General features: G+C 45.4%; 1 protein-coding gene across 5 annotated transcripts in view; it reads left to right on the plus strand.

Moving 5' to 3' along the window:
• rims1a (regulating synaptic membrane exocytosis 1a) overlaps positions 1-19,977 on the plus strand; it is a 1,446,068-nt gene that overhangs the window by 976,799 nt on the left and 449,292 nt on the right. For all 5 annotated transcript variants that reach the window (XM_072498344.1, XM_072498345.1, XM_072498346.1 and 2 more), the window contains exons 6-8: positions 6,847-6,914; positions 12,427-12,537; positions 16,703-16,802. In XM_072498344.1, coding sequence (XP_072354445.1) covers positions 6,847-6,914; positions 12,427-12,537; positions 16,703-16,802 — 279 coding nt within the window. The remainder of the gene's footprint in view (positions 1-6,846; positions 6,915-12,426; positions 12,538-16,702; positions 16,803-19,977) is intronic.

The raw sequence follows: 19,977 nt of genomic DNA on the forward strand, positions 1-19,977 counted from the left end.
CCGGTATTAGTCCTTTTGTGAATCTCGAAGCCTGCTGATTGTTCAGTTTGGGTTTTTTTCAGCCTCTAAGGCACCTTTGTTCTTCTCATGCAGCTATCAGTAATTAATTAAGATAACTCTCCTAGCATGAGTCACTGGCCAGTAATTAAGGCTGCCGAGCCACAGACCCCCCTTTCAGCTGGGGTCACGCTATGGCTCTCTCGCTTTCAGCTGAGAGTGTCCTGTTCAGAGATTCGTTTCGGGGTTCACTTCCCGTTAAATTAGGGAAACTGCAACGACTACGCCAATTTGTTGAAGAAATTATAAGTCAGCACTACGAGTTTTCGCCAAAGGTCCTTTATTTAACACAAAGTTCGTGGGGGGATTAGAGACACCACAGTCATTCCAAATGTCCCTGCTTTACAAAAGTAAGGCAAGCAATTTATATGATTTATATGCAGTAAGCAATATCTAGGACAAAAGGCATTCTTTAGATTAGCAAAAAGACAGAAAAGCGAGCAGGCCGGAGTTAGAGTTTAATAACAGGCCTTGAGTTCCTCACCTAAGAAAAATAATTATTATCTGCTGTCAGCAAAACAATGTGCAGCTGAACGCTTGTTTACATTGTATGACCTTCTGACTGTTCCATACAGAACTTCTTGACTATAAATAAGGCTAAATATCCATCATGCTTTGCCAAGTGCCTATTTCCATGAAATATAGTCAAGCAGCTGGTTAAAATGAATAAAGGGTATTAAGGCAACTAATCCACCAACCAAAGCCCCTTCTACATATGCCCTCTAGTTCTAGACTCACTACCTTTGGGAAAGGATGTTGACTATCTCCCTTATCTATTCCCCTCATTATTTTATAGACCTCTATAAGATAACCCTCCTACGTTCCAGGGAAAAAAGTCCCAGTCTATCCAGCCTCTCCTTATAAAAGACCATCGTCCTGGTAGCATCCTAGTAAATCTCTTCTGCATCTTTCTAGTTTTACAATATCCTCCCTATAATAGGGTGACCAGAACTGAACACAGTATTCCATGTGTGGTCTTACTAATATCTTGTACAACTTCAACAAAATGTGCCAACTCCTGTATTCAATATTCTGACCAATAAAACCGAGCATGCAGAATGCCTTCTTCACCACCTGCGACTCATAGAATCATATAATTTACAGTGCAGAAGGAGGCCATTTGGCCCATCGAGTCAGATCCGGCCCTTGGAAAGATAACCCTACCTAAGCCCACACCTCCACCCTATCCCTGTAACCCAGTAACCCCAACTAACCTTTTTGGACACTAAGGGCAGTTTAGCATGGCCAATCCACCTAACCTGCACATCTTTGGACCGTGGGAGGAAACCGGAGCATCCAGAGGAAACCCACGCGGACACGGGGAGAACGTGCAGACTCCGCACAGACAGTGACCCAAGTCGGGAATCGAACCTGGTACCCTGGGGCTGTGAAGCAACTGTGCTAACCACTGTGCCGCCTTCAAGGAGCTATGAACCTGTACCCCTCGATCTCTTTGTTCTGTCACTCTCCCCAACACCTTACCATTAACTGAGCAGGTCCTGCCCTGATTTGATCTACCAAAAGCTTGTCAAAGGCCTTGCTAAAGTCAATGAAGACAATGCCGATTGCACTGCCCTCATCTACCTTCTTGATTACCTCTTCAAAAACTCAATCAAATTGGTGAGACATGACTTTCCCCTTACAAAGCCATGCTGACTTTCCCTAATTAGCCCTTGCCTGTCAAAATGCCTGTAGATCCTGTCACTCAGAATACCTTCTGACAACTTACCCACTACAGAAGTAAGGCTAACCGGTCTGTAATTTCCAGGCTTATCCCTACAGCTCTTCTTAAACAAGGGCACAACATTTGCTACCCTCCAATATTCAGGCACCTCTCCTGTGACTGTCGATGATTCAAATATCTCGGCTAGGGGGCCGGAAATTTCCTCCCTCGCTTCCCACAACGTCCTGGGATACATTTCATCAGTTCCCAGGGATGTATCTATTTTGATGCGCTTTAATACCTCCAGCACCTCCTTCTCTGTAATATGCAACACTCCTCAAGACATCACTTTTTATTTCCCCAATTTCCCTAACATTCGTGCCTTTCTCAACAGTAAATACTGACAAGAAATATTCATTTAGGACCTCTCCCATCCCTTGTGGATCTGCACATAGATGACCTTGTTTATCCTTAAGAGGCCCCACCCTCCCCCTAGTTACCTTTTACCCTTGATGTACCTGTAAAAGCTCTTTGGATTTTCCTTTGCCTTATCTGCCGAGACAATCTACAAGGATAGCGGCACTGTAACAGAGTCAGCATTATTACAGGGATAATGGCATTGACAATGTTCTCACTATTACAGTGATAGTGACACTATGACAGTGTCAGCACTATTACAGTGATAACAGCACTATTACAGTGATAACAACACTGTGACAGTGTTCGCACTTTTACAAGGATAGCGGCATTGTAACAGAGTCAGCATTATTACGGGGATAATGGCACTGTGACAGTAGAGGGTTGCTGACATCCCCTCTGAATCTCATGGCTGCACCCTATCAAGTGCAGCTGCTCTGGGTAAACCTGGTCCAGAGGCTCAGCATCTGAGTGAAATCCATCTGGGTCCTGGGATCCAGCAGACCTCCAACTGCTATCTCGTCTGAATATTCCTGCCTCCACCTGATGTGTATCAGCAACAGTGTGGGGCTCACCAGGTTGTGCCCAAAAGCCCGTCCACTACTGTCGCTCACCGAGGTGTGTGTCTCTGCACTGGTGGAGGGTGGCGTTGACAGCTGTGGTTTCCTCAGAGCCCCCCTCCGAGGTGTTGTCTTGGGAGGTGGCGCTGGGTGGGGGAAGCCAACCTGATGGGTCGGCACCATCGAATGGAGATCCTGTGGGGAAATTGACGTTGCCAGTGGGATGGAAGGAGCATTCTGTCTGGCATTAGCAACTCCTGTGTGACAGGTCACCTGGGTGGTGGTTGGTGGATCCTCACCTCTGCACCGCAGGCCAACCTCTTCGATCTGTCCTCGGCCACCCCTGCACCTTCCAGGGCCCGTTTCTCATTGGGTGTGGCGCCTGGCCCTCTCCCGTCTGTTGTGTGCCAACCTTTCCTGTGCAGACACAGGGAGGGCATCGTTAGCCACACGCTTCGTGCATCACTATGGGGTGGGGCAGGGGGGTACTGCTGTACATGGGTAAAGCCTACCCATGTACAGCAGTACCCCCCCCTGCCCCACCCCATAGTGGCATGGCACGATGATGAGCTGGGGAGTTGCCAGGTGCATGGTCATCATGGAGAGGTTGGGCCAGTGCCAACTCGCCCATGTGGCACGGTGGAGGTCGTTGATCTTTATATGACACTGGGTGCCAGTCCCCCTGGTGACCCTTTCCGAGCTGATGGCTGCTGCCATTTCCTCCGTGGCTGCACTGTGGCTGATCCTACGAGTCCCTCGAGGGAACAAGACAACCCATCTGGACTTCACTGCTTCCAACATTCTGGCCAGGTCGGCATCCCTGAATAGTGGAGCTGGTCAGCGTGGTGGCATGGCTGAGTGCTCTCTGGGGTTAGCTCTATGAGGTCAGTTTAAGTGCTGCTCCCCCTTGTTAGTGAGGAGCTGGTGGCCGCGGTCCCGGCGAATCAACTGGCGGGACAGTAATTTGCTGCATGAAGCCTTGGCGCTTCACTAAGCGGCCCAATTAATGTTTAATACCCGTGACGGCCTCGCTGGGTCAATCATCGGGAAGCTGGCGGCAGTTCTCGCTCGTTACCACACTTCAAAACTTTTCCATTAGATCGCGCCCTCTGTTTCCTATCTCTTAGCCAACTTCTAATCCATCAATCCCAAACATTTTTAATTTGCTAACCAACCTGCCATGTGGCACTGTATCAAATACTTTCTGAAAGTCCAAATATACAACATCCACGGCACTACCTTCATCCACTGCCTGTGTCACCTAGTCAAAGAACTCAATTAAAATTGTCAGACATGACCAGCCCTTGACAAAGTCATGTTGACTGTCATTGACCTAAAAGTATTAACTTATTTTTCTCTAAGTGTATATTTATCTTATCCTGTATTATGTCCTCCATCAGTTTTCCCAATATTGATGTAAAGCTGGCACGTCTGTTCTTTCCTGGGTTATCCGTTACCCCTTTCTTAAACAACGGCATCAGATTTCCAATCCTCCAGTCCCCCAGGACTAATCCTATGTTCAGAGTGAATCACAGAATCCCTGCATTGCAGAAGGAGGCCATTCGGCCCATTAAGTCTGCACCGATCTTCTGACAGAGCACCGCACCCAAGCACAGTTCCCTGACCCTCACCCCAATAATCCCTCGACCTAACCTGCATATGCCTGGAAACTAAGGGGCAATTTAGCATGGCCAATCCACCTATTCTGCACAGCTTTGGACTGTGGGAGGAAACCGGAGCACCCGGAGGAAACTCACGCAGACACTGGGAGAATGTGCAACCTCCAGATCCTGGAAAATGTCTGTCAACGTCTCTGCAATATGCTCTCTTACCTCTCTCAGCATTCTATGATGCATCCCATCCTAAACGATGACTGGTTTCAAAGGGAATTGAATGGGCAGTTAAGAGAAAACAACTTGCTGGCCTAGACATGACAGAATGGGCTGAAATGCTCTGAAGAGAGCGGCATGGACTGGATAGACAAACGATACTTAGAAACATTTCCGTTACATTTAGTATTGTGTTCAGTTTTGGTCTCCTTACCTGAGAAAGGACGTACTGGCGCTGGAGTGTGTGCAGAGGAGATTCACTAGGTTAATCCCAGAGCTGAGGGGGTTGGATTACAAGGAGAGATTGAGTAGACTGGAATTTAGAAGTATGCAGGGGATCTTATAGAAACATATAACATTATGAAGGGAATAGATAGGATAGATGCGGGCAGGATGTTTCCACTGCTGGGTGAAAGCAGAACTAGGGGGCATAGCCTCAAAATAAGGGGAAGTAGATTTAGGACTGAGTTTAGGAGGAACTTCTTCACCCAAAGGGCTGTGAATCTATGGAATTCCTTGCCTAGTGTAGTAGTTGAGGCTCCTTCATTAAATGTTTTCAAGATAAAGATAGATAGTTTTTTGGGGAATAAAGGGTTATGGTGTTCGGGCAGGAAAGTGGAGCTGAGTCCACAAAAGATCAACCATGATCTCATTGAATGGTGGAGCAGGCTCGAGGGTCAGATTGCCTACTCCTGCTCCTAGTTCTTAAGTTCTTATGTTATGTTCTTATGTTATCGTGCCCTTCATCTCTGGTTTATTATCCACGTTATGCACACATTGATGTAAGGGAAAAAACAGATTGTGGCTGAAAGAGCGGTGTGGGAAAGAGCTGTATTTAACACTGCTAGGACAAGGAGATGGACTCTACTGAAACCAGTCAGGGACCACGGATCAAACCGGTAGGGTAAATAGAATAGTCACAAAGACTGAAAACCAGTAAATGCTGGGAATTGCCCAACTGGGAATGGTAGTATTAATATTCATTGACAAACAAACAAGTGAAAATGGAGAGAGGTGTGTATCAATCTGAAATTGTGCTTCAGGCATTTGGAGGCAAAAGGAAAAGTAAATAATTAAAAATAACGAATGAAATGTTTGGGTCTGGCACAAAGTGGGTCTGGCACAAAGAAACATTATTTATGTAACAAAATGTGTTATGAGGAAAAATCTGAATGATTTGCAGTTGCAAATTCAATTTGGAGGGTCCGACATGGCAGCTATTAGACATGGCATCAAAAAGCTCTGCTCCCTTGAGTGTGGCAAATGTGTTTGAGTAACATGATAATGAGGAGTTAATTCATGTGTAATAGTTTGGATTGTTCACTCCTAAGTAGCACTGGACAGCACTTAACAGCAATGTTAAACAGGTGTCCAGCATTACTAGATAACACAAGGATGGATGTAATGATATACAACAATTGGCAGTGAGGTACCCTCAATAACGACGCTTAGAGTGTAAACAGTAAAGAAGGCTGTAATAAACTAAGAACTAGGCTGGAGCCGAGACGTGTGCTAACTGCTGCACTGCCCACAAGGCGGCCCCTTATATACGGCTCCCAGATGGGCAGAGCCGGAGGCGGGGTTCCCCAGGGTTCCAAGCCCGGTCTTAAAGGGGACATCACCTTATATGATGATAAGGGTACAGTGTTACAGTAACCGTTCATCACAGGCGGTTAGCTGGAAGTTTATGACAAACATGGAGCCAGCAGTCTGGTCCGACCTGACAATAATCCCTCGTCCTTGATCAGATTCCTGCAGACATGTACAAATTCCCACACCTTGTGCCCTGCATTGGTTAGTTCCGAGCAGCTGGCTTGGAGACATACAAATGCTGTTGATTCATTGGAAACATTTCATTGAGGCTGACCTCGAGAAATTTGCAGCATCAATTAGCAGAACGAGGTTCTACCTTGTCACACCTGCTGGTGCAGAATGTACAGGCTGAGATGAACAACTCCATCTTTTCAAGATTTGGAAAAGCATTGGCAAAATTTATGAAATAAATTAAATTTCCCACCAAGGTGAAAAGTACAAGATCAGGGGACAGAAGTTAAATTGTCTAAATTGCTGAGTAAAAAGGTGAGCCAGACGAGAGAGATTTTTTCAGAAGGTAAGGAAATTTGAGAAAGAGTTGAGTTTAAGAAGGAATCCGCTGTTTTCCTCAGAGAGAAGGGTTTGGAAAGTGCACTGCATAAACAATTGGGTACGGTTGATTGATCAAAGAATGACAGACACATTGAGATAGGGATGTTTTTGTTTATTTAATCATTCTGATGTTCTGGCGATATGTACTTTACAGTTGTGCTCTTTCCCTTCTAAGGTGATTTAGATTACTATTGGCTGGATCCAGTCACATGGCATAGCAGTGAGACATTACCTATCAGCTCGGTAAGAAAACATTAATTTTTTTACATTCACTGAATCATGTTTTTTCTCCACTGTTGCAGATGTCCAGTTAGAATGCTGTTACTAACAAGGACAATCAGCTAATATTAAATAACACAGCGGTTAGAGCAGAGACTAATTTTTAATAAGCAGTACTTTGGGGATTGTTTTACAGGCAGTCATATAAAGTCACCAGTTTAGTGTAATCTGAATAGGTAGGCAGCAGCGTAGTGACCAGTAATCCAGAGACTCGGGGCAAGTTCTGGGGGCCCAGGTTCACATCCTACCATGGCAGATTATGGGGCCGGTTTAGGTCAGTTGGCTGGACAGCAGGTTCGTGATGCAGAGTGAGGCCAACAGCGACAGTTCAATTCCTGTACCGGCTGAGGTTATTCATGAAGGCTCCGCCCATCAGCTCTCTCCTTCAAAGGGCGAAGCAGCCTATGGTCATCTGGGATTATGGCGACATTACTGTAATCTGAATAGAGTTGGTGGTATTACAGTCAGTAATGTGCTACGATTGAGCTACGTGTTTGAGTAGGAGTGAGGGTGAAGATGTGTGTATGCAACTGCTGAAATTGAGCAGTGTGTGTGTGGCCATTGAGATTGTTTTTTGTTTGTACTTTCATGGGATGTGGCATCGCTAACAAGATCAGAGTTACTGCCCATCCCTAATTACCCTTGCAAAAGTGGTGCAGAACTTTTTTCTTGAACTACTGCAGTGCATGTGATGCTGGTATGCCCACAGCGGTGTTAGCGAGGGAGTTTCAGGATTTTGATCCTGCGACAGTGAAGGAACGACGATATATTTCCAGTCAGGATGGTGGGTGACTTGGAGGGGAACATGCAGGTGGCGGCGTTGCCATGTTTCTGTTCCCCTTGTCCGTCCAGGTGGTAGGGGTTTCAGGGTGTAGGTTAAGGAGTTTTGGTGAGTTCCTGCAGTGCATCTAGTAGATGATACACATGGCTGCAACTGTTCATCGGTGGTGGAGGAAGTGCATAGTTAAGGTGCTGAATGGGGTGCCCATCATGTTGGTTGCTTTGTTCTGGATGGTCAAGCTTCCTGAGTGTTGCTGGAGCTGCATTCATCCAGGCAAGTATTCTATAACACTTCTAATCTACGTCTTGAAGAAGGTGGATAGGCATTAGATAGTCAGGTGGTGAGTTACTTACTTCAGTCTCTGACCTGACCTGCTCGTGCAGCTGCAATATTGATGCGGTTGATCCAGTTAAGTTGTCAATGACGACACGTTTGGATGTTAATAGTACGAGGTTCAATGATGATAATGTCGAGAGGCGATTCAATCTTTTTGGAAGATGAATATTGCCTGGCACATGTGTAGCACGCATGTCATTTGCCTGATCATTGTCCAAGTATGATTGCAGACGGACGTGGGCTGCTTCAGTATCTGAGGAGTCACGAATGTTGCTGACCATTGTGCAGTCATCAGCTAACATCCCCACTTCTGACATTATGACGGAAGGAAGGTCATTTATGAAACAGTTGAAGGAGTTGGACCTTGGACACTCCCCTGCGAAACTCGTGATGCCCTGGAATTGAGATGTTTGGTCTCAAGCAACCAGCACTATCTTTATTTGTGCTGGGTATGAGTCTAACCAGTGGAGTGTTTTCGACCTGATGCCCATGTCTTCAATTTTGTTGAGGCCACTTGATGCCCCAGTTGGCCAAATGTTGCCTTAATGTCAAGGGCAGTCACTCTTAGCTGTTGAATTTAGCTATTTTACCCATGTTTGGACCAAGGGTGAAATGATTTATCGAACCATACGACCTGGCTGAATCCAAATTGAGTACCGATGAGCAGGTTATTGCAAAGCAAGTGCCGTTTAATCACACTGTTGATAACATCTTCAAATACTCCACTGATGATCAAGAGTGAACTGCTGGGGCAGTAATTGGCCGGGTTGGATTGGTTTGTCTTTGTGTGGCCAGGACATACCTGGCAATTCTCCATATTACTGGATCAGTGAAGGTGTTGCAGCTGTACTGAAACAGCTGGGCTAGAGGAGTAGTTAATTTTCAAGCTCAGTGCTACAGCCATGGTGTAGTTTCAGCTGTTTGGGTTGGAGTTCAGCTGTTCCTGGATATCATGTGGAGCGAATTGAGTTTGTTGAAGACTAATTTGTGTGCCGCTGCAAGAAACTCTCACCCCAGTGTTTAACCTGTAGTTGTATGTTTTTGTTTCTCACACAGCGCGATTTGGCTCAATTTGTTTGCAATCAGGCGAGATGTAAAACTGGTGTCCAACCCCAAACTACCATGTTGACAGCAGGCAGATTGGAGTCAGGTACTTAATCGGAGAGGATGAGCAGACGGTCTCTTCTCTCTTTAGGGTGAGGTCATCGGGATCTTTAAAATAGTGAAAGGTTTTGGTAGAGTGGACACAGAGAGAATGTTTCCTCTTGTGGGGAGAAGCACAACTAGAGACCATCGATATGAGACAGTCACTAAGAAATCCAATGGGGAATTCACTTCTTTAACCAAAGTGAATGTGAACCCTCTACCGCAGCGAGTGGTTGAAGTGAATCATGCAGATACAATTAAGGGGAAATTCGTCAAGTATATGAGGGAGAAGAGAGTTGATGGTTACAAGGACTGATTTAGATGAAGAAAGATAAAGCGGCTGACACCAAGGTTGGTGGAGTGGCAGATAGTGTTCAGGATTGTTGGAGGATACAGCAGGACATAGATAGGTTGGAGACTTTTTTTTTTAGAAAATATTTTATTGAGGCATTTATAATTTTAACATTTTCACATTTTAAACAACAGAGATCCATCTCACGCAAAAACCCCACAATAACACACCCAACTCCCCCCAACCCTAAACCCTAACTACCCACACATTAGATTCCCTGCCCTTAGTTCCATGCCTCCCCTTCCCCCCCGTGCTGGCATCAATTTTCCTTGACAAAGTCAATGAACGGCTGTCACCTCCGAGCTAATCCCTATAATGAAGCCCTTAAGGCAAACTTAATCTTCTCTACCCTAAAAACCTCTGTCATGTCACTGGCACTCCAAATATTGCCACCATGGACTCAGAGTCGTCCCTCCCCCCCCCCCCCCCCCCCCGCTCCCAGATCTTCCGACACTCCAAATATTGCCACCTCTGGACCTCCCTTCTAAGACCTCTGACATGAATATCTGAAAATCCCTGCCAAAATCCCCTCAGCCTCGTACACGCCCAGGGCATGTGTACATGGTTCGCAGGACTTCCCCCACACCTGTCCTCCACCTCCTCAAAAAACCTACTCATCCGGGCCACAGTCATATGAGCCCTGTGGACCACTTTGAACTGGATCAGGCTGAGCCTGGCACACGATGAGGATGCATTGACTCTCCTCAGGGCCTTCTCCCATAACCCGACGTCCAACTCTCCTCCCAGCTCTTCCTCCCACTTCCTCTTCACCTCCCCAAATGGACCCCTTCCAACTTCATCAGTTCCTTATATATTTCCGAGACCCTCCCCTCCCCAACCCTCGTTTTAGTATAGGTTGGAGACTTGTACAGAGAAATGGCAAATGGAGGTAATACATTTTGATAGGTCTAACATAGAGGGGAAATATACCGTAAATGGCAAAACTCTTAGGAATATAGATAGTCAGAGAGATCTGGGAGTGCAGGTCCACAGATCTTTAAAAGTGGCAACACTAGTGGACAAGGTAGTCAAGAAAGCATATGGAATGCTTGCCTCCATTGGACGGGCAAGTCTAAAAACTGGCAAGCCATGCTGCATGTATAGAATCTTGGTACGGCAGCACTTGGAATATTGCCCACAATTCTGGTCGCCACACTACCACAAGGATGTGGAGGCTTTGAAGAGGATGCAGAGGAGTTTTACCAGGATGTTGCCTTGTCTGAAGGGTTAGCTATGCGGAGAGGCTGAATAGACTCTGACTGTTTTCATTAGAACGACCGAGGCTGAGGGGTGACCTGATAAAGGTCTACAAGGTTATGAGGGGCATGGATAGAGTGGGTGGGCAGGCACACTTTCCCAGGGTGAGGGGTCAGTCACCAGGGGGCTTGGGTTTAAGGTCCGTGGGACAAAGTTTAGAGGAGATGTGCGAGGCAGGTTTTTTTACACAGAGGGTGGTGAGTGCCTGGAACACGTTGCCAGGGGAGGTTGTGGAAGGAGTTACATTAACTGCGTTCAAAAGACAGCTTGATAGGATGCATATAGAGGGATATGGCACATGGAAGTGCTGAGGTTGGTATCATGACCGGTACAGGCTTGGCAGGCCGAAAGGCCTGTGCTGTTTTGTTCTTTGCTCTTTTAAGAGGAGGCTCGAGAGGGGTATGGGTGATCAGCGTTGTCTAGTTGGGCCAATGGCGTGTTCCTGTGCGATATATTCCATGTAATCCTATGAAAGACCAGGCCCTGTGCAATTCCTAGAACAGCAGGTGATGTGAACCTTGTGGTAAAGAAGATTAGTCCAGATCTTGTGATAAATGTCAATGCTGAGCACATTGACACTGCTTGTAAAGATTCAACAACCTGACCTTTTTCGATTGTTCAGCTGTAATTTCCAATCCTGGCTGAAGCATCAGAGGGTCAGCACAGGTCATCCCTGGGGAAGGCGAGATGGAAGAAGAGAGTTCACCCTCCCTTTTCACGACAGTAACTGCTGTGGTTGGGTTAGAGTTTTCAAGGTCCAAGTGTTTCAATGAGTGAATTAGCTAGTGAATGGTTGAGTGGGTGTGGATGGGCGTGGGTCAGTGAGTGGGTACGGTTGGGTGTGAGAGGGTGAGTGGGTGTTAGTGGATGTAGATGAGGGTGAGTGGGTGCAATCAGGCAAGGTTGTCAGGTGATCAGGGAGGGTAATCAGTCCAGATGTGCCGGCTGATCACTGCGTTAGACCAGATAATGCTTCCTGGGTAAGTATGCGGGTAAGTGCCTTGTATCTATCCCAAGTCACTGACCCTGATTTCAGTGACAGAACTTTGCAAAGGCCCCAGGCACCGGAGATGAGCCAATTGGAAGTTTAAATTTCCCAGATAATTACAGCGACTCTGAGAGTCAGGATTTCCGTGGGGTCTAATGTCTCCCAACTTTCAGCCCACAGATTCGTAAAATCCCTACAGTGCAGAAGGAGGCCATTCGTCCCATCAAATCCGCACCAACACTCTGAGAGAGCATCCTATCTAGGCCCAATCCCCAGCCCTATCCTCATAACCCAGTAATCCCACCTAACCTTTGGACACCTTGGGGCAATTTATCATGGCCAATCCACCTAACCTGCATATCTTTGGCCTGTGGGAGGAAACCGGAGCACTCGGAGGAAATCCACGTAGAGAAGAGGAGAATGTGCAAACTCCACACAGACAGTCACCTGAGGCCGGAATTGAACCCGGGTCCCTGGTGCTGTGAAGCAGCAGTGCTAACCACTGTGCCACCATGCTGCCCCCATCTCAACCACCTGGAGACTGGATGATTTGGGCCAATGCCATGTTTTATGATTTCTGATGAATATTACTTAATCAATGCCTTCTACTTGACAGCATCCTGTTACATGGCAACCATCCAAAGAAGGAGATCGCCTCATTGGACGTATTATTTTAAACAAGAGAACAAGTATGCCAAAAGAATCAGGAGCTCTGCTCGGGTTGAAAGTGAGTTCTTCAAAATGATATCTGTGTACAACCCATCAGCAAAATGAAGTTAGATTCTAAATGATGAACACATCTCTTTAAGGAAGACTAACATTGCTGTAAATATATACTCAAGTCTGCAAAGTATTTGCTGGGTTCCATCAACTTGCATCCCACAGATTATTTGTTGAGTTTAAGAAATATGTTGCTGACTGAACGTTTCTCAGCATCATGTGACTGAAATGATGTGCCCTGTCATCACTTCAAAGTTACCCAAGGGTCACATTTTGTTTAAATTTATTCTGAATTGCAAAACATCTGATACACACATGATAGATGAGCAGTGATTTTGTACATTTTGCAAGTTTCATGCAAAGTTAGGTTACTCCTGGTAGCACACACAAATTTGAATTTTTGGATAATTCAATTCAAATAGTATTGAGGAAACTTGCAAAGGTGTTTAATACCCGTTATTTCAATTGTTGGGTCATTATTATAATCTTTGTAGCTGTTCAACTATTTCACAAGTGTGAAGCTGGCATTCTCGGGGGTAAATTGGAATTGGCTACTTTATGACTTTTACAGTCATTTCCCTGTGATGAAAAGTTTCTCCCAATAGAAAATAGAATGTAGAAAGCTTGTGTTTATCTCAAAAGTTAGGATATTACCGCTTCGAGCTATGAAATAACATAAGAACGAGGAGCAGGAGTAGGGCATCTGGCCCCGTGAGCCTGCTCCGCCTTTCAATGAGATCATGGCTGATCTTTTGTGGATTCAGCTCCACTTACCCGCCCGCTCACCATAACCCTTAATTCCTTTACTGTTCAAAAATCTATCTATCTTTGCCTTAAAAAGATTCAAAGAGGTAGCATCAGCTGCTTCACTGGGCATGAATTCCACAGATTCACAACCCTTCAGGTGAAGCAATTATAATCACAGAATTTACAGTGCAGATTTGGCCCATCGAGTCTGCACCGGCTCTTTGAAAGAGCACCCTACCCAAGACCACACCTCCACCCTATCCCCATAACCCAGTAACTCCACCCAACACTAAGGGCAATTTTGGACACTAAGGGCAATTTAACATGGCCAATCCACCTAACCTGCACACCTTTGGACTGTGGGAGGAAACCGGAGCACCCGGAGGAAACCCACGCACACACGGTGAGAACGTGCAGACTCCGCACAGACAGTGACCCAAGCCGGGAATCGAACCTGGGACCCTGGAGCTGTGAAGCAATTGTGCTAACCACCATGCTACCGTGCTGCCCTTGAGTTCCTTCTCAACTCAGTCCTAAATCTGCTCTGCCTTATTTTGAGGCTATGCCCCCTAGTTCTAGTTTCACCCGCCAGTGGAAACAATGTCCCTGCTTCTATCTTATCTATTCCCTTCATAATTTTATGTGTTTCCATAAGATCCTCCCTCATTCTTCTAAATTCCAATGAATATAGTCCCAGTTTACTCAGTCTCTCTTCATAAGTCAATCCTCTCAACTCCGGAATCAACCTCGTGAATTTCCTCTGCACTCCCTCCAGTACCAGTACATCCTTTCTCAAGTAAGGAGACCAAAACTGTCCACAGTACTCCAGGTGTGGCCTCACCAGCATTCTATACAGCTGCAACATAACGGCTATGTTTTTGAATTCCATCCCTCTAGCAATGAAGGACAAAATTACATTTGCCTTCTTAATTACCCGCTGCACCTGCAAACCAACTTTTTGCGATTCATGCACAAGGACACCCAGGTCCCTCTGCGTATCAGCATGCTTCAGTTTTTTACCATTTAAATAATAGTCCATTTTGCTGTTATTCCTACCAAAATGGATGACCTCACATTTATCAACATTGCACTCCATCTGTCAGACCCTTTCCAACTCACTTAAATTATCTCTCTCCCTCTTAGTTTCCTCTGCACACTTTGCTCTGCCACTCATCTCAGTGTCATCTTCGAACTTTGACACATTACACTTGGTCCCCAACTCCAGATCATCTGTGTAAATTGTGAACAATTGCAGACCCAATACTGATACCTGAGGCACAACACTAGCCCCGATCACCAACCAGAAAAACACCCATTTATCGCCACTTTTTGCATTCTGTTAGCTAACCAATCCTCTATCCATGCTAATACATTACCCGTAACACTGTGCACTTTTATCTTATGCAGCAGCCTTTTGCGTGCCACCTTGTCGAATGCCTTGTTGAAATCCAGATGCATCACATCCACCGGTTCCCCATGGTCCACCGCGTTCATAATGTCGTCAAAGAATTCCAGTAAATTAGTTAAACATGACCTGCCTTTCACGAACTCATGCTGCGTCTGCCCAATGGGACAATTTCTATCCAGCTGTCTTCCTTGATGATAGATTCAAGCATTTTCCCCACAACAGAAATTAAGCTAACTGGCCTATAGTACTTGCCTTTTGTCTACCTCCTTTTTTAAACAGTGGCTCTCACTACCACCCTAATATCATCCTTAAATATCCTTGTCTATCTCCTTTTTTAAACAGTGGCTCTCACACCACCTACCTAACCTTCCGGCTTGTCCTTCCAAATAGTCTGATACCCCTGGATATTTAACTCTCAGTCATGACCACCCTACAACCATGTCTCTGTAATTGCCACTCATTTGCGATGATTTGCCGTCAACTCATTTATCTTGTTTCGATTGCTACGAGCATTCAGTTAAAGTTTCTTTATGCTAGTTTTTATACCTTCTGTTTGAATCCTAACACCTCCATTAATGACATCTCCTGAGTTCTTCTTCCCATAAACTTTTCTCATAATTTTACAGGTAGTTGAACCTACCGCCCCACGTGCTAACTTGCTGCTTTGCTTCCTATTAACCATTATACTCCCCGTAGTTTTACCCCCACGTCCCCTCCCACCACTTGTTGGTTTAAAGATCTTCGTGGCCTCTAAAGGTGAAAACTCTACCCCAATTTCACTTTGTAATGAACCTGAACCACACCATCAAATTTGTTATAACCTGGTTATGGACCAGTAACTTTTTGTGCAAAGTGGACTAGGTTTGAAATCTCAGACATTTGCTTAAAAAAAATAAAGCCACCAGATTCCATGGTTTATAAACAAACAAAATAAACTTTGCTGTACAAGGTCATAAAAGTAAAATAATTTAAATTATCTATCTTATACTCTAAAGTTCAAAATTAATATGAGGTAAATTGGAAGTAACAGGCAAACTGTGATCAAACTCAACTCACAGGACCATGGATGGTAGATGCGACCTGGACAGATCCCACAGATTTCTCAGCAAACCACCCAGGTGTTAAGAGTTCACTCTGAGTCAACCAACCTTGTTAAAACCCTGCCTCTCTTCCCTTTCAAAAATCTAATTTTGGACTTCCCTCCAAAAGTTTCTCCAAATCAGACTTAATAACTGCTCACCTCTCAGGCATTTAATCTTGACTCCCTCGGCTACATTTCCATGGCTTCCCAAGTCTGTCCTCCAGCACTGACCCATGGGTGAAATACCAGCTCTTTAGCTACAATGAGAAGAACATCACGACTCCAAAGTGTACCCTTTCACCGACCCTCCTGCTGCGTTTTTAGATCTCCAGGGTTGTCTCCCAATCCCTTACTGCCAGGAACCTGCCAGCCCAGCCTCTCCATGCTAACAGCAGCACCTCAGCTGTATCAAGATTCTTCTCCTGCTCCTGACTGTCTCTGACTAAAACCTGACTGACCCTTGAACAGCTCTTCACTAACCCTTGAATTTCAAAGCAAACACTCCAAGAAGGTCCCACTCTTGTTACTGGACAGGATGACGAGAATCCTCTGCCCTGAACGTTACAATGTTACAGGGTGCTATCTTATCAAACACAAAGAGACAAAAAACAAATGGTTTCATGGCAACTTCGTCTAACCAATCAGCTCAACACAGATTGGGAATCAAACCTGGATCTCCACTAGTTTAGATGTCTTAGTATCATAACAGATTGTGCGCTAATAAGCTAAACCGTAAGCAAATCTCTTCACACTGTTACGTTATGGGGCAGTGACTAAAATGTGACTTTGGTCTAATTTATAGTGCAACACCCACATAGCTTCTTACTCTGCATAGTAATGTAATTGTTGAGAATAGCCACTCTGCATCAATGATGCTTTCATCAATCATATTTAAACAGTTTCATGCTGAAATAATTTGATATTCTTGTCATCCAGGTGGTCGGAGGAAAGATAACAGAAACCGGGCGACTCGGGGCCTTCATCACCAAAGTAAAAAAAGGCAGTTTAGCTGATGTTGTTGGCCATTTGAGAGCTGGTAAGTAAATGTTCTGCATGTCTGCCTTCATGGTTAGCTCTGTAAAATTCATCTTTCTATGTTGTGACATTCTCTATTATCTCTCGACTTCCAGCAAATACTTACTAATCTCATTACTTTGAATGTTTTGTTTGTGTTGAGCACATACCGGTCGGTTACTTAAGTGAAGAAAACTTGGAAAGATTTCCTGTTTGTGCTGCCACAAAATCCGAAATGGGTTTATAAAAGTGTACATGGTTCATGGTGGGACTACAGTGTCCATAGGAAACCCTCCCTTTTGATCTATTTCTTGTTGTGGGAGGATATGATCAGTGAATTGGTACAAAGTGCATGAGGTTGAACATAGAACATAGAAAATACAGCACAGAACAGGCCCTTCGGCCCACGATGTTGTGCCGAACCTTTGTCCTAGATTAATCATAGATTATCATTGAATTTACAGTGCAGAAGGAGGCCATTCGGCCCCCCGAGCCCGCACCGGCCCCCGGAAAGAGCACCCCACCCAAACTCAACACCTCCACCCAACACCAAGGGAAATTTGGACATTAAGGGCAATTTATCATTGGCCAATTCACCTAACCCGCACATCTTTGGACTGTGGGAGGAAACCGGAGCACCCGGAGGAAACCCACGCAGACACGGGGAGGACGTGCAGACTCCGCACAGACAGTGACCCAAGCCGGAATCGAACCTGGGACCCTGGAGCTGTGAAGCAATTGTGCTATCCACAATGCTACCGTGCTGCCCTTGAGAACAAATAAATCTACACTATATAATTTTACCGTAATCCATGTACCTATCCAATAGCTGCTTGAAGGTCCCTAATGTTTCCGACTCAACTACTTCCACAGGCAGTGCATTCCATGTCCCCACTACTCTCTGGGTAAAGAACCTACCTCTGATATCCCTCCTATATCTTCCACCTTTCACCTTAAATTTATGTCCCCTTGTAATGGTTTGTTCCACCCGGGGAAAAAGTCTCTGACTGTCTACTCTATCTATTCCCCTGATCATCTTATAAACCTCTATCAAGTCGCCCCTCATCCTTCTCCGTTCTAATGAGAAAAGGCCTAGCACCCTCAACCTTTCCTCGTAAGACCTACTCTCCATTCCAGGCAACATCCTGGTAAATCTTCTTTGCACCTTTTCCAAAGCTTCCACATCCTTCCTAAAATGAGGCGACCAAAACTGTGCACAATACTCCAAATGTGGCCTTACCAAAGTTTTGTACAGCTGCATCATCACCTCACGGCTCTTAAATTCAATCCCTCTGTTAATGAACGCGAGCACACCATATGCCTTCTTCACAGCTCTATCCACTTGAGTGGCAACTTTCAAAGATGTATGAACATAGACCCCAAGATCTCTCTGCTCCTCCACATTGCCAAGAACTCTACCGTTAACCCTGTATTCCGCATTCATATTTGTCCTTCCAAAATGGACAACCTCACACTTTTCAGGGTTAAACTCCATCTGCCACTTCTCAGCCCAGCTCTGCATCCTATCTATGTCACTTTGCAGCCGACAACAGCCCTCCTTACTATCCACAACTCCACCAATCTTCGTATCGTCTGCAAATTTACTGACCCACCCTTCAACTCCCTCATCCAAGTCATTAATGAAAATCACAAACAGCAGAGGACCCAGAACTGATCTCAGCCCAGCTCTGCATCCTATCTATGTCACTTTGCAGCCGACAACAGCCCTCCTTACTATACACAACTCCACCAATCTTCGTATCGTCTGCATATTTACTGACCCACCCTTCAACTCCCTCATCCAAGTCATTAATGAAAATCACAAACAGCAGAGGACCCAGAACTGATCCCTGCGGTACGCCACTGGTAACTGGGATCCAGGCTGAATATTTGCCATCCACCACCACTCTCTGACTTCTATCGGTTAGCCAGTTCATTATCCAACTGGCCAAATTTCCCACTATCCCATGCCTCCTTACTTTCTGCATAAGCCTACCATGGGGAACTTTATCAAATGCCTTACTAAAATCCATGTACACTACATCCACTGCTTTACCTTCATCCACATGCTTGGTCACCTCCTCAAAGAATTCAATAAGATTTGTAAGGCAAGACCTACCCCTCACAAATCCGTGCTGACTATCCCTAATCAAGCAGTGTCTTTCCAGATGCTCAGAAATCCTATCCTTCAGTACCCTTTCCATTACTTTGCCTACCACCGAAGTAAGACTAACTGGCCTGTAATTCCCAGGGTTATCCCTAGTCCCTTTTTTGAACAGGGGCACGACATTCGCCATTCTCCAATCCCCTGGTACCACCCCTGTTGACAGTGAGGACGAAAAGATCATTGCCAACGGCTCTGCAATTTCATCTCTTGCTTCCCATAGAATCCTTGGATATATCCCGTCAGGCCCGGGGGACTTGTCTATCCTCAAGTTTTTCAAAATGCCCAACACATCTTCCTTCCTAACAAGTATTTCCTCAAGCTTACCAATCTGTTTCACACTGTCCTCTCCAACAATATCGCCCCTCTCGTTTGTAAATACAGAAGAAAAGTACTCGTTCAAGACCTCTCCTATCTCTTCAGATTCAATACACAATCTCCCGCTACTGTCCTTGATCGGACCTACCCTCGCTCTAGTCATTCTCATATTCCTCACATACGTGTAAAAGGCCTTGGGGTTTTCCTTGATCCTACCCGCCAAAGATTGTTCATGCCCTCTCTTAGCTCTCCTAATCCCTTTCTTCAGTTCCCTCCTGGCTATCTTGTATCCCTCCATTGCCCTGTCTGAACCTTGTTTCCTCAGCCTTACATAAGTCACCTTTTTCCTCTTAACAAGACATTCAACCTCTCTTGTCAACCATGGTTCCCTCACTCGACCATCTCTTCCCTGCCTGACAGGGACATACATATCAAGGACACGTAGCACCTGTTCCTTGAACAAGTTCCACATTTCACTTGTGTCCTTCCCTGCCAGCCTATGTTCCCAACTTATGCACTTCAATTCTTGTCTGACAACATCGTATTTACCCTTCCCCCAATTGTAAACCTTGCCCTGTTGCACGTACCTATCCCTCTCCATTACTAAAGTGAAAGTCACAGAATTGTGGTCACTATCTCCAAAATGCTCCCCCACTAACAAATCTATCACTTGCCCTGGTTCATTACCCAGTACTAAATCCAATATTGCCCCTCC

This window comes from Scyliorhinus torazame, chromosome 4, assembly GCF_047496885.1.
Source record: "Scyliorhinus torazame isolate Kashiwa2021f chromosome 4, sScyTor2.1, whole genome shotgun sequence".
In the NCBI taxonomy this organism is placed as follows: Eukaryota; Metazoa; Chordata; class Chondrichthyes; order Carcharhiniformes; family Scyliorhinidae; genus Scyliorhinus; species Scyliorhinus torazame.